The sequence below is a fragment of the Sycon ciliatum genome, chromosome 3, assembly GCF_964019385.1.
Source record: "Sycon ciliatum chromosome 3, ocSycCili1.1, whole genome shotgun sequence".
NCBI classification, from domain to species: domain Eukaryota; kingdom Metazoa; phylum Porifera; class Calcarea; order Leucosolenida; family Sycettidae; genus Sycon; species Sycon ciliatum.
The window spans coordinates 18,166,284-18,179,716 of NC_088645.1; the positions used below are offsets into that span (position 1 = coordinate 18,166,284).

Below are 13,433 nucleotides of genomic sequence, written 5' to 3' on the forward strand. Positions count from 1 at the left end.
TCCACCTGTCAGCAGCCAGGTAGGGCAAAGCATAGAAACCATACCGTGATGAAGCATTAGGCAGGGCTAAAGCGAGGATGGACTGTCCCCTGGTCAAGGCATCCGTATGGTTGCTATTTGATCGAAGTACAAAAAGCTCAGCAAGTAGAGGGCTGCGGCGGCCGCAGGCTCGGTCTCAGGCTTCATTTACACGACAACGATTGAAAAACGTTTTCAATCATGTTTGAAACGTTTTTGCTGTTTACACGAAAACGATAAGTGTGTAAACTGCAACGCGTTTTTCGGCGCGCAATGGTCACGTGCAATAAGTTGGCCTGGTGCAGGCTGGCGGCAGCATGCTTTGAGTACAAGGCTCGTAGTAGTAATACCTTTTTTGCCGTTTACACAAGAACGAAACGGAACGAAAACGATTGAAAAACACTTTGAAGGCCGTTTTTCGTTTGAAACGTTTTTGAAACATTTTTCAGCGTTGTCGTGTAAACGCTCTTATCAAAATCTGTGGAAGCGAATTCTTTTTTTAAACGTTTTTGACAAAAACGTTTTTCAATCGTTGTCGTGTAAACGAGGCCTACGGCATGCACAATGCTTTCTTTCGAATAACCTTAGTACAGGTCCTCCCTCATTATAACGAGTCCGGATAGTACATAAACCCAGTTTGTAAAAAGAAATCTGAAATCCCCTGGCGATAGGTGGTAAATACAACTGTTTACAGGTCCGGTTACAACATAATTCGTTAGTACATGAAATTCGTTATAACGACCCTTTACCAAGGCCCCTGGAGTGCCAAACCCTCAGTATAAGATGACATTGACAATGCAGGACCAACGCCAAAACACGTAGGATAAAGCAGAAAGACGCAACGTATTATGTCTACGCATTTGTAGAGATAGACGATCTTTTGCATCCAAGGAAGAGCTATGTTAAAGATTTTCAATTATCTTATAACAAGTTGAAGCGTCGGTAATTTATGTTGTATCGAGGGTAGCCCAGGTAAGTACGAATTAGTGCCTATTTCACCTTTAGCTGCAAGTCCTGTTACAAGACAAGTCTCGTTATAAGGTAACTTTTTCAACGGCCCAGAGATTATCTACTAACGAGGGAGGACCTGTATTGCAGATCACCGCAGCATGGCATTACCCCCAATTCGGTTGTCTTCACTTGCATGATGCTGAGATGGAACATGGGGAATGTGCATGTGTGTGCGTTTGTATGTGTTTATGTATGCATATGTGTAGGGGGGGGGGGGGGGTGGAACTGCATATCAGTGCTTCCTAATGAATGGTGAACTTCCAGCTTCGTGTTCTGGTAATGTCAGTTTCCTACAAACGGTAACTTACGTTCGAGTCGGTCTCCGTGTGATCATGGTCCACACCCCACGCTCGCTCCCATTCCCAATTCACGGACGGCAGTTCAATGTTTTGCGGGTGCGCCCGTTGCTCTGTTCCATCGCTATTCGTCCAGGCTGGGTGACCACTGCCACTGCGCCCCAACAGGCCTCTGGTCTCCGTTTCGTACACGTCCACCTCCACACGTATCGGTACGTATGTCGAGTGCACGTACACTACGGGGCGATCGTCCACGTCCAAGCCCCACGCACAATCACGTGTGGCGCTGATGCGTTTCAAACGCCCCTTGACAAGCTTCCACTGCTCCTCTGGCTCCGCTACTTCGTCGCTGGTGTCCTGTAGCGCTCCAAGAAATCGGAACACTCTGCCCTCGCTGTCCAGCAGCCATAGGCCAACTCCTGTCGTCATTGCTGCTAGATTCTATTGTCCCAATACTGACGGTACTGAAGCTTTCCCCTTTTTTCAAGAATTTTTAATTGTCAATTTTATTGGCTGGACTCTCCACACCGCGCTATTCTCCTCCCAGCTTCCTCTGCGTCCGAGATGCTACCGCACTTCATCGTTCTTGGTGCTTGTTGGCATGATCAAAGCGTCGACACTAGCCCGGCAAACCAATATATTATTGCGCCCCTGGGCCCTCCTCGACACCACTAGCTGCACTACAAACTACAAAAATTTCAAAACGAAACGTTTGATTGAAGGAGTGCCGAAAGGACATGCATGCATGGCACTTGCAGTGCGAAGCGCCACACGCCAACTGGGACAAACGCTCAACAGCTGCTGTAGTGCACCAGTGCAAATCGTCGGCGGAGCTCGCGCTAGCTCCGAAGACTTTTTCCGACGATCTTTTTCATTTTTTTGTGCTGATTTTGATATTTTTCGCAAACATCATCCGATGGAGTACTTGACGTCATGACCTTGTAATTGTATGATCTGCGAAAAGAATGACGACGCTGGTCTCTTCTGCTCTCGCTGCATTCTAATCTTGTGCAACATTAGTTTTTTTTCCTTTCTCGGAGGCCATTGCCATTGGTTTGCGAAGCGGATACATTGGTTTGGTTCAGCTGGCAGATGTTTCATCAAGTTGCTTGTGGAGCTGGAAGAAGAGTAGTGTCTTTTTTCGGCAGTGCCACGTTCAAATCAAGCCGCGTGCCGTTTTTGAGGACACTGACAATGGCTGCTGAGAAACGATTTGAAATGGGCGAGGAGGTGGCAGCGTTGCGAAAGAATTACGAAAGTGCACCGTTCACAGAAGACCAGCTGGTGTCTGATCGCGATCCTATAGCACAGTTTGACAACTGGTTTAGCCTGGCAAAGGAAACTGGAACTACGTATGAGGAGGTACGAAATCTTTGTGATTTCAAAATTTTATGATTTGGATTTTGACTTTTCCATACCATGAGCATTGCGTACTACAATCTACTCTCTCGGCACAACATCACGTGGTGCATTGTGGCTGATGATTAGCAGACTTTGTCCGGGTACATGTGTTCTATTTTGATTTCTACTTTTTACGTTTGGCAAAATTAGACATGTAATGTCCAAATTTGAAATTGCAATACGTAATTTCCTGTGTAGTATACAAACTGTTCAAATGTTGACACAGTGTGTGTACTTGCGAAAATGCTTGTAAGACAATGTCAACTGTCTGCTTGACCTGCTGGCTGATCCACACATGTGCAAGCATGCATTTTGGTATGCACACGTACACGCTCGATGATCAACATTTCTATATACACGCGAACGTCCACACACACGCACCCACCCACCCACATACATCCACCCACATACACACACACACACACAACACACACACCATCCTATGCATTGATCTACATTCGCAGACAAAATGCACAAGCATACCCAGCTATGTCCCATGCTACATGCACCAAACCGCCGCCTTCATGCCAGTACTGTTACTCGCACTGATTGACAAAAGATCTCCCGCAAATAGCTCTCGCTGATCAATGTTCTGTTGTGCTCTACGCTGTGCTAGCAGGTAAACGCTATGACATTGGCAACATGCACCCCGGACGGACGACCATCGGCTCGTGTTGTCCTGCTGAAGGGATACGGTCAGGACGGTTTCCGTTTCTTCTCTCACTACGACTCTCGCAAGGGCGGCGAGCTGTCGGCGAACCCGTTTGCTGCCCTCGTCTTCTACTGGCCGGCGCTGAACAGATCCGTGCGCATTGAGGGACGAGTGGAGAGACTACCCGCGGACGTGTCGGAAAAGTACTTCCACTCGCGGCCGCACGGCAGCCAGATTGGCGCGGCATGCAGCAAACAGAGCACTGTGATTGAGTCGCGCGACCAGATTGCGCAAGCGTACAGCGACCTGGCGACCCGGTTTCCGGAGGGGACGGACGTCCCGCGACCCGATCACTGGGGTGGGTTCCTGGTTCGTCCGGATGCCATTGAGTTCTGGCAGGGCCAGTCCAGCCGACTGCACGACAGGATAAAATTCAAACGTAGTGATGACACTGAGGGTGCCTGGGCTGTTCAGAGATTGTCTCCATGATGGATTCGCGTATGTGTACGTGAGCATAGAGATTGTCTCCGGAGCCGTGATGCTTCAGCGTGCCTGTGTATGGGAGCATAGAGATTGTCTCCATTATGGTTCAGCGTGTCTGTGTATGAGAGCATAGAGATTGTCTCCATTATGGTTCAGCGTGTGTGTGTTTGGGAGCATAGAGATTGTCTCCATTATGGTTCAGGGTGTGTGTGTGTGTATGGGAGCATAGAGATTGTCTCCATTATGGTTCAGCGTGTGTATACGCACGTCAACATACTACAGTTTCTACCTGTCTGCCGCAGCATGCCTGCGTGCCTGCTGCGAGATGAGCCCCGCTGCTTTCCGCGGGTATCCATCACGATATCTTGCTGTGTATCTACGGGAGTGGCGTACGTTTCATGGCACACGGGTGTGTGTGTGTCTTGAGAACTGCTCATTACAGCCAATCAATGTCCTGGGTGTATTCGCTGCTCCTGGAACAGAGTATTCCACTAGCCTTGGCCCTGTTCTGTGTGTTCCATATGATTGATGATCTAACGTTGTTGCATCATGTGATGCAAGTGCATGGTGATTGGTGGTGGTCTTGTTTTTCTCCTGCTCCGCTCTGATGTGTACTTGGTTTCAGTGTTGTTGCGTTACAACTGTATTTATTTTATCAATACAACTACGTCAAGTCTGCGTTTGATCTCTCTCTCTCTCTCTCTCTCTCTCTCTCTCTCTCTCTCTCTCTCTCTCTCTCTCTCTCTCTCTCTCTCTCTCTCTCTCTCTCTCTCTCTCTCTCTCTGTCTCTTTCTCTCTCTCTCTCTCTGTCTCTCTCTCTCTCTCTCTCTCTCTCTCTCTCTCTCTCTCTCTCTCTCTCTCTCTCTCTCTCTCTCTCTCTCTCTCTCTCTCGCACTATTATACTGCTGTGGCTTGCAGCAGTGCTTTGTGTCATATCGTGTTGAGATGTTCCCTATAACTCAGCATAGTTAACTCCTGGTCACAAGCATGCATTTTTTTGCAGGCCCATTTCTGCTCATGGCTATTATTTAGTTCCTAGTTGCTTCAACTAATTACTTATTGCTGTTTTTTTTGTGTATGGACTTGTGCTCTTTGCACTTCAAACCTGGATCTGAGTGATTGAGATGACCAGAGCTTGGCGCCCTGTAATAGCTAGAGGCCCTGCCGTGCTGTCGGGTGCCGACAAACTTATTGCCGAAGTACAAGCAGGCTAGAATCAGGCTAGAATCAGGCTAGAATCAGGCTAGAATTTCACCAACACAGCGTACCAACGTATACACGGTGACTCAACTGTGTATAGACCATAGTTCATAACAATAAGAACGGCCTATGTTACGGGGCTGGAGTTCTTCGGCACCCAGCAATCTGTAGTGGTTTCCAAATGTAATGATGCTACAGTAGTATAATTATTACACATTGCAAGTACATTGTACATAATAGAGAGGTTAAGTTACACGTTTTTTTTGCCCTTTTTCAAAACGCGGTGCAAATCTCACGTAACGTGTAATTTTTAGAGGTCAAGTTACACGTGCGACGTGACGTGAAATTTTGCCTGGCAGGATTCGGGTTTAGTTCGCACAAATATCAAATCTTCCAACAAACTCGATAAAATTCCGGAAACTCACACAAATTCGGTCGGAATAACCAAGCGACACTTCCAAAAACTCACGTCATGAACTTACGTGCGGGACAGTCAACTCACGTAAAACACGTCAAATTTTACGCGAGTTTTTCACTTTTTGACGTAAAAGTTCACGGACGTAAGACTTTTACGTGAAACTTAACCTCTCTAATAATTATCATCACACAAAATGTAGTACCTATTACAAGTACACGGTGTTGTGGATGAAGATGAACACAGCCATGTAACCCTGTCTGGCCTCTACTTTGAGCTGTGTTTGCATAATTAAATAGTTGTGATGATGTTGAATACCGTGTGATTTGGATTACTTCAAATAAAATCGTTCGAAGCAAACCGCTAATTGAACCCTCTAGCCCAGCTGATACCGGAGATTTTCTTCTTTAAGAAATGCGAAAGAAACCTGTGATCATCTGGATCACTGACCTTCAGTTCTGCTGAGAAAAAAACTGACTACATGTATACAGTGTACAGTGCTGCTCTATGAAATTCAGTCGCGTCGTCACTCAAGTTTGTGCCCTGCATCATTTCGCAGCCCAGTGTTCGCAGCTCTAGGACCGTGCAATGTCTGGCGCGTACTTGAGTGACAGACATGGCTGGTATTCATTTCAAGCAACACTGTACATGCAGGTCGTCACTGCTGACAACTGGCTATCGGTAGATCGAGAAAACAGCCGGGAAATGATTATTTAAAGGGGAAGTTAAGGCAAAAATTAAAATTTCACCAGTTGTAGTCTTCGGGGTGCTGAGTCGAATGGTCGTGGTCCGAGGAAGCTGAGACGCTCCCTTCCTACTTGAATCCCAATCGAACTCGCGCACTTCCACCGAAACTGGGTGACTGCGCCCTACTAGATGGGGATTTGTATGCAAAATGTCACTAAAAGCGCCATTTCGTTCTTATAAAAGCACGGATGACCGCGATTGGCCCATATGTTGTAGTCTTTTGGACGCTGAGTCGACTGGTTTTGGTCCGAAAAGGCTGCGATGCAGCGTTCCTCCTTTATTCCCAATCGAACAGGGTTGAACAAGCGGTCACGTGCTCCTGCGTACACCAGTCACCTGATCACCGTGCCTGCAGGGTACAACTTACTAGCCTGTTTGACCTTTTTTGGGTGCAGTCCTGTCACTCGAGTTGAACCTTGGTGTGAAAGTTGTCGCCTGCTGGCGTGGTGACCAGGTGATTTGGGAACCCAGGAGCACGTGACCGCTTCTTCAACCATGTTCGATTGGGAATAAAGGAGGAACGCTCCATCGCAGCCTTTTCGGACCAAAACCAGTCGACTCAGCGTCCAAAAGACTACAACATATGGGCCAATCGCGGTCATCCGTGCTTTTATAAGAACGAAATGGCGCTTTTAGTGACATTTTGCATACAAATCCCCATCTAGTAGGGCGCAGTGACCCAGTTTCGGTGGAAGTGCGCGAGTTCGATTGGGATTCAAGTAGGAAGGGAGCGTCTCAGCTTTCTCGGACCAAGACCATTCGACTCAGCACCCCGAAGACTACAAACTGGTGAAATTTTAATTTTTGCCTTAACTTCCCCTTTAAAGGCTGGCAGATTCCAGTGATGAGCTTTATAACTGATTATAAATAATAATAACAATGCTAGATAAATTGGCTTCAGTTGAGTCTCCAAATTTTGAAAAAAATATAATTATTATAATGGTAGTTGGCAGTGATTAGCGCTCCGTGAAGGAGAGAGTTCGAAGAGGCAACTGGCTGCAACCAGAGATGGCACATATTCAAAGTACATTATTTTCTGCATGAGAAAACCATGGATCTATCCTATAACAGCTTGCACATACCTAGCTAATTGTAGAGTGAATTTCCTAATTGCTGCACAACACAGCTCTAAATGTGAAATGCAGAAGTGCTTCAGCGTCATCTGTTAATGTGAAGTCCGTGACCATGCCACGTAGGACACATGCAACGTGCCTGCTACGTATAGTAAGTACACAAACCCAGGATCAGAACTCAGTGCCGGCGGAAACAGTTTGGGATTGGCCTGGCCATACATGGCCCTTCACGCACTCTTGCATGATATGGCGGGTGCACATGACCACTTCACATCTCGGTGACCAAACCGTTGGTCCAGCCAGAGCCTGACCAACCGGACCGGTTCCGCCGGACCTGATAACTAGTTGATCTTGGCCAGTGCTTCATACATACGCGGCAGTGCTAGCTCGACATGCTGCGGTGTCAGGAGCAGAGATGGCCGGAAGCGGATGGTGGCGTCTCCACAACCACCAGTATGTACTCCTGCAGAGAGGAACAGGTCACATTCAAATACTACTTGTAAGTCTAAAAAATTTCGGCCTCCCAGGGCTAAAACCCATTTCGGCGCATCAAATTTCCGGCCTCTACTGCTGCCGCCTGTATACACTGTCACCCTGAACCTTGCAAAACAAAAACAATTTTTTGGCCAAACATGACCAGGCCGAAAATAGCCGAAAATAAATATGCGCCGAATCTTTGTTGACCTACAGTAGCAGAAGCTTGCTGACCTGAGGGAAGCAGAGAGCATACTAGCACATGGTTGCATCATGATACAAATGACAGGGGCGTAGTAGCCAGAGTAGTGTGTGGCGTACCCGTGCCCCAGGTAATTCCTTCAATGTTGCCGCTAAACCGATGCTTCATTACCATGAGCCTCGAAGACCAGGCATGTAGAACACGACAGGGGCGTAGCAGCCGGTCCGGCCCGTCTGGCTTTGACCGGACCACTTTTTTTAACGCAATGCCAAAAGTGCCCAGAATGCAGGATTTCGCACCCTTTTAAATTTCTAAATATTCCAGGGGGAGACCCCCAGACTCCCCTCCGGCCGGACCACCTACAACGGCGGTGCAATGCGCCTGCATGAAGAACCAGGAACCACTTTTAGTGCAGTACGCGTTATGACAGTACATGCGGCTGATGATGAGACTTTAGGACATAATTATGTACTAAAGCATGTCCCACTCACCAAGCTTCCACAGCTCTGAAATGAACTTCTTCTGCACATCGGCACTGACACAGTCAATGGCGCAGAAAGTGCCTGCACCACGTGCTCGGCTCACCAGCGAGGGGAACCTCATCTACAGAATAAGAAAGCGATACAGAGATACTGCTTGGCGCAACAGTCATGCACGGCTTTGCCAATCAATGTGAACAGATCCTGCACAGTGTTTTCCTACCCTATTGTCTATGTATTCACGGATGCAAGTTCTGGCAGAAAGATACACACATAAAAGCCACTTGCCTGTCGGGGTGGGGGGGGGGGGGTGATCCCTCTTACTCTTAGGCCAAGGTAGGTCAGAACACAAATGAGATCAGCTTGTAAGGAGATCAGTATCTGCCTAGAAAATATCCTGCTAGCTTCAGACAAAACACCAAATCTCCCGTGTAGGACAACATAACACACAATACAATACAATACAAAAATGCCCATCCGGAGATGATGGCAGGTCCTGAAAGGACCGACAGTGTTTCAGTCACCCGGAACAGAACTTCGAGTGGCGAGTGAGGTCCTGGCGAATATCTCAGCCACATAATACACACACACACACACACACATACACGTTCACAAGCTCGCGTGAGAGCGAGCTCTTCAGGCTGATAAAACCGTACGCGAGTAGCAAACAAGTGAATGAACTGTAACACACCAAAGTGGAGTAACAGCTGTGTATATACGCACAGGAGTGACCTAAGATGTAGACAGTTCTAGACTCAAGGCACCTTTTCCCTTATAACCACCCAGAAGGAGGAGGAGATGGAGGATAATAGAATTGTGCACCACAAGCAAGGTGACAGTGCTCAAGCTGAGAAATGATGGTATCATCAGAATAGTGCCCCCCCCCCCCACACCCTCCATAAACTTGGCTGGTTCCTTGGCATGGTTGGTTTGTATCATTTAAGTCGATGTTTCTTTTGAACAGCCTTTCTACAGCGTTGGTAAAGAACTCTCACCTGTAGTTCCTGGAGGCCTGCCATCAGTACATCACCCGTTTCTCTAGCCTTCTCTACAAGGCCGTCACGCTTGACAACGTGAAGCATTTCCCTGGCAATGACCATGCGCGCCACGTCACCGAACCACGTGTTCAGAACACGACTTCCCTAGTGGACGGCGTTATTGCAAATCAGACGAGAAACACAATTCAAGTGGTACGGCAGTTGATGGTGGAAGCCATGCTGGATAGAAGTATGGATGGTCGTGACCTGCGACCAGGCGCCATTAGAATGACTTTACATGCACAGCAAACAAACTACATTAAAACCTTGTTTAAGCGACCACCCAACGGTGCAAGCAAAAGCGGTCGTTAAAGCCAGGTGGTCTTTAGAACCAGGTCCCACAGTGTGTGTGTAGAACTGTCGGTGCATGGAAAAACGGTCGTTAAGAGCAGGTGGTCGCTAAACCCACAGGTCGCTTACACCAGTTGTTACTGTACATTGTGTAGAGTGAAGTTAACTTACTTGAATGACCAGAATGAGGTTCATCAGATCTAGAGCCGAGATAAAGGCTCCTGCACTGCCTCCAATGACTAGCTGTGAAGGCAGTGTGAACTAATGCTCTAACTGTTATAAACTGCATCACTGTGCACGGTAGTCAGAGAAGGAGATTATAACTACAAAGTACATGTACGGCCAACTCACAATGGCTGGTTTGAACTCGCTCCGCAGATAGTAGCCGGCGACTTGCATCTTCTTGGCAAACGTCATAAAGTCTGGAGCATCGTCCAGATCCCATCTCTCATGTGCCCTGTTAGTGTGCACATGCAGTATGACAAGAGATCAAACACAGTTTTGCGTAAGGAAAGCCCGGCAATGCTTTCTTCAATACTTGGAGGCTCTGCCACAGCCAATTGGTTATCTCTGTAACATCTTTACCATCACAGTCTAAGTTCATTGCAATTGCAATAAATTAATCTCCAAATGTTTCTCTTTGAGGCTTCGTCGGGAAGTATATAGCCAACGGGGTAACTTAAATTTGATTGAATAATTGTACACTTCCTGTGAGAATCAGTCCGACTGAGTTTCCGCATCCTCAAGAACGCCACCATCCTCAAAGATGAAGGTGCAGATGCGGCCCCTAAATCGGTGGTATGGGATTGAGTCAAACCCACCATAACACTGGGCACCACTGATTTCCGAGGAGGCTGTTTGACACAGCTCGACACCTGCACTAGTGGTACATACAGTCCCTTTGTACCGTCGCTTGCATAGTTATGGACAGTAACATCCAATCTATAGACAATATATAGGGCATTCAGTGACACCACCGTTTGAATTCGAATTTAGTGACAATTTACCATAACGGGCTGTGCCAGCTTTTGCTCATGTACATGTGAAGACGAGCTAATTCAACCTTGCACAAAATCTCCTTGCAACACACATCAATCTAGCCAGTGTGGTCTTGAATCATCTCGCTATAATACCAAGACTTCCTGGGAGCACAACTGGATATGCGGTATGACTGACATGGAAACTAGCGTCAGGTAGTCCCAGTGCACATTATAGTATATGCATAGTAGTACACATTTAAAAGTACATGTACTATAGCGGACATGGAAATCCAGTCGATTGACCGGTAGTCATAGCCCAAATTTGCTAGCAATTCTTTGAGCAAAATTGTCGTGACTCGCGACATCATAAAGATCCCGACTCAACGGACATGAAAGACATTTACGTTTCTTGATTTGGAAAGTTTGTTTCTTTGTTTCTTTCTCAAACAAGATCTAATTTCAACGGAAAAAAGGCAGCTGCATCCACAGGCAGCTGCGCACAAAGAACATGCATAAAAATGGCGACCACGACCTTCAGTTACGTGGCATGGTAACAAAAGGAACTAGTGCAGCGACAAACAGAAATGGAGAAGAAGTGAACAGCAAGGAGAGCGAATCGCTAAAATGCACTAGCCTACTGTCTGTACAGTCACATGTAGTTAGTGAACACGCAGTCACGTGGTCACGTACACATAACACGTCATACCAAATACGTCATCATGGTCATGCATAACAAGAAAAGGAAAGGAAAGGAAAGTCACGCGTGAGCAAAACAAATCAAGAGCGCGAAAATACTCACGGGACGAAAACATAACGAAGAATTTGTTTGTGAACAAAATGCAAAGAATAGAGAAACGAGGGATTGCTTCGAAGCTACTTCGAAGTAGAATGAAATCAATCACTAGAAAGGACGATGGGGAACTAGACTTCGGCTAACCCAAGCGTGGAATCAGCCACAACGTAAGCAAGCAAGAGAGTACAAAATCATCGTCATGTAATGCAAATATAAATTGGTTATTCCGAATTCATGTACATGTATTTCATCGCGACGTTCGCGACACTCCCCACAAGAGAGAAGAAGAGCGATTGCAATTGCAGTAGTGTAGACAAAGTGTAAATGAGTGTGTGGTGATTGCTTAGTGTTCAACAAGAGAGTGTACTGTGTATAAATACATTCATGCAGACTATTTACAGAGTTCACAGAGTTATACTGCACCTTGACTTATTAGGTTCTTCAGGTTAGCACGGGAACCAGCGGCTGCTCGGCGTGTTGGTCGAGCTGGTTGTTGCTGTGTAGGTTGTGCAGGCTGTACAGGCTGTGCAGGTTGTGCGAGCGGCGGGTCATCGTGCGCTGCATCGTGATTCTCCGCTTGCACAATTGGGTACAACAGACATAGTGGACGTTGGATCTGCCGCTTGGATGGCAGAACAACTGTTGCAGATCTGATTTCACCATCATTACTGTTGTGCAGTTTGTCAATTCGTCCAATTAACCAAGAGCCGCGTGGCATCTTTTCTTCCTTGACTAGGACAACAGTATCCACAGTAGGTGGATCATGTGCTTGTAGTCTTCCATGCGGAAGTGCAGTCTGACCACGTTCACGTAGCGTGGGTAGATACGAATACTGCCATTCTGACCAAAAAGTCTGTAGTAGGCGTTGACCATCCGTCCAGGCAGTTAGCAATGTGTTAGCCAAAGAAGTGTCAGGCTCAAACGTCGGGTCATTACCAAAGTCTCCCTCCATACCAGGAGTGCCCAACTTCGGGTTTAAAGACAAGAAATGGTTGGGAGTAAGAACATTACCAAAATCCAATTCGTTTCCAACGTAGACCAGTGGACGTGCATTAATTATCGCCTCCGCCTCCATTAGAAACGTATTGAGCATATCACGGTTTGGAATTGAAGTGCCCACTGTCTTCCGTAGGACCCTTTTCACTGATTGTACTAAGCGCTCGTATGCGCCGCCCATCCATGGAGACAGCTGTACTATGAATTTCCATTGTATTCCATTCGTAGCACAGTACGAAGTAAAGTCATCGGTGTGGTTCACGTCATTCCAAACTTCACCAATGACGTTCGAGGCAGTGTGAAATTGTTTTGCATTATCTGACAAAACTTCAATCGGCGTACCTCTACGGGCAATAAATCTACGAAAGCCCAGTAGAAATGAGGCTGTTGTCATGTCTTCCATTAGCTCGAGGTGGATTGCGCGGGTAGTCAAACATGTGAACAGGCAAACCCATACCTTGCATTTCTCGCTTTCCTTGGTCATTGTCATTGGGCCGAAGTAATCGATACCAGTGTACGAGAATGGTATGCACCTGTTAACACGCTTGCTCGGCAGTGGAGCAAAATCCGGCATTGGGTATGGTTTCGCTTCCCATTTCTTGCAGTGGTAGCAGCTGTGCAATATTGTCTGCACGGTGGCCCGCCCACGAGTTATCCAGAAACGCTTACGCACCTCCATGAGCGTCTGGCTAGTACCGGAATGCCGAACGCGAGCGTGGCACAGTTGCACGATTAGCCTCGTGGCAGGATGTTTCCGTGGCAGCAGTATTGGACCAGATTCTGGAAACCTAGCATTCTTCATGCGCCCTGCGCACCGAATTAGGCCGTTGGTATCGATAAGAAGACCGAGTTTGGTAACGAGTTCCATTTTTTGTTTTTTCTGAA

General features: G+C 47.0%; 3 protein-coding genes across 7 annotated transcripts in view; 1 reads left to right on the forward strand and 2 right to left on the reverse strand.

Moving 5' to 3' along the window:
* LOC135811638 (tectonin beta-propeller repeat-containing protein 1-like) overlaps positions 1-2,046 on the reverse strand; it is a 37,713-nt gene extending 35,667 nt beyond the window's left edge. For all 3 annotated transcript variants that reach the window (XM_065324870.1, XM_065324871.1, XM_065324869.1), the window contains exon 1: positions 1,338-2,046. In XM_065324870.1, the coding sequence (XP_065180942.1) occupies positions 1,338-1,754 (417 nt within the window). In that variant the 5' untranslated portion in view covers positions 1,755-2,046. The remainder of the gene's footprint in view (positions 1-1,337) is intronic.
* Positions 2,047-2,329: 283 nt separating this feature from the next.
* LOC135811640 (pyridoxine/pyridoxamine 5'-phosphate oxidase-like) lies at positions 2,330-4,984 on the forward strand. Of its 2 annotated transcripts, none has more exons than XM_065324872.1 (2): positions 2,330-2,687; positions 3,343-4,984. In XM_065324872.1, the coding sequence occupies exons 1-2, from the start codon at positions 2,418-2,420 to the stop codon at positions 3,865-3,867; spliced, it is 795 nt and encodes a 264-aa protein (XP_065180944.1). In that variant the 5' UTR covers positions 2,330-2,417; the 3' UTR covers positions 3,868-4,984. The 2 variants fall into 2 exon arrangements, with proteins under 2 accessions (XP_065180944.1, XP_065180945.1); XM_065324873.1 differs by having other exon boundaries at positions 2,333-2,687; positions 3,346-4,984.
* Positions 4,985-7,124: 2,140 nt separating this feature from the next.
* The window catches only part of LOC135811641 (4-aminobutyrate aminotransferase, mitochondrial-like), a 28,675-nt gene continuing 22,366 nt past the window's right edge, over positions 7,125-13,433 (reverse strand). For both annotated transcript variants that reach the window (XM_065324876.1, XM_065324875.1), the window contains exons 13-16: positions 10,131-10,236; positions 9,447-9,593; positions 8,464-8,575; positions 7,125-7,759 (exon numbers count right to left, since the gene is read on the reverse strand). In XM_065324876.1, coding sequence (XP_065180948.1) covers positions 7,638-7,759; positions 8,464-8,575; positions 9,447-9,593; positions 10,131-10,236 — 487 coding nt within the window. In that variant the 3' untranslated portion in view covers positions 7,125-7,637. The remainder of the gene's footprint in view (positions 7,760-8,463; positions 8,576-9,446; positions 9,594-10,130; positions 10,237-13,433) is intronic.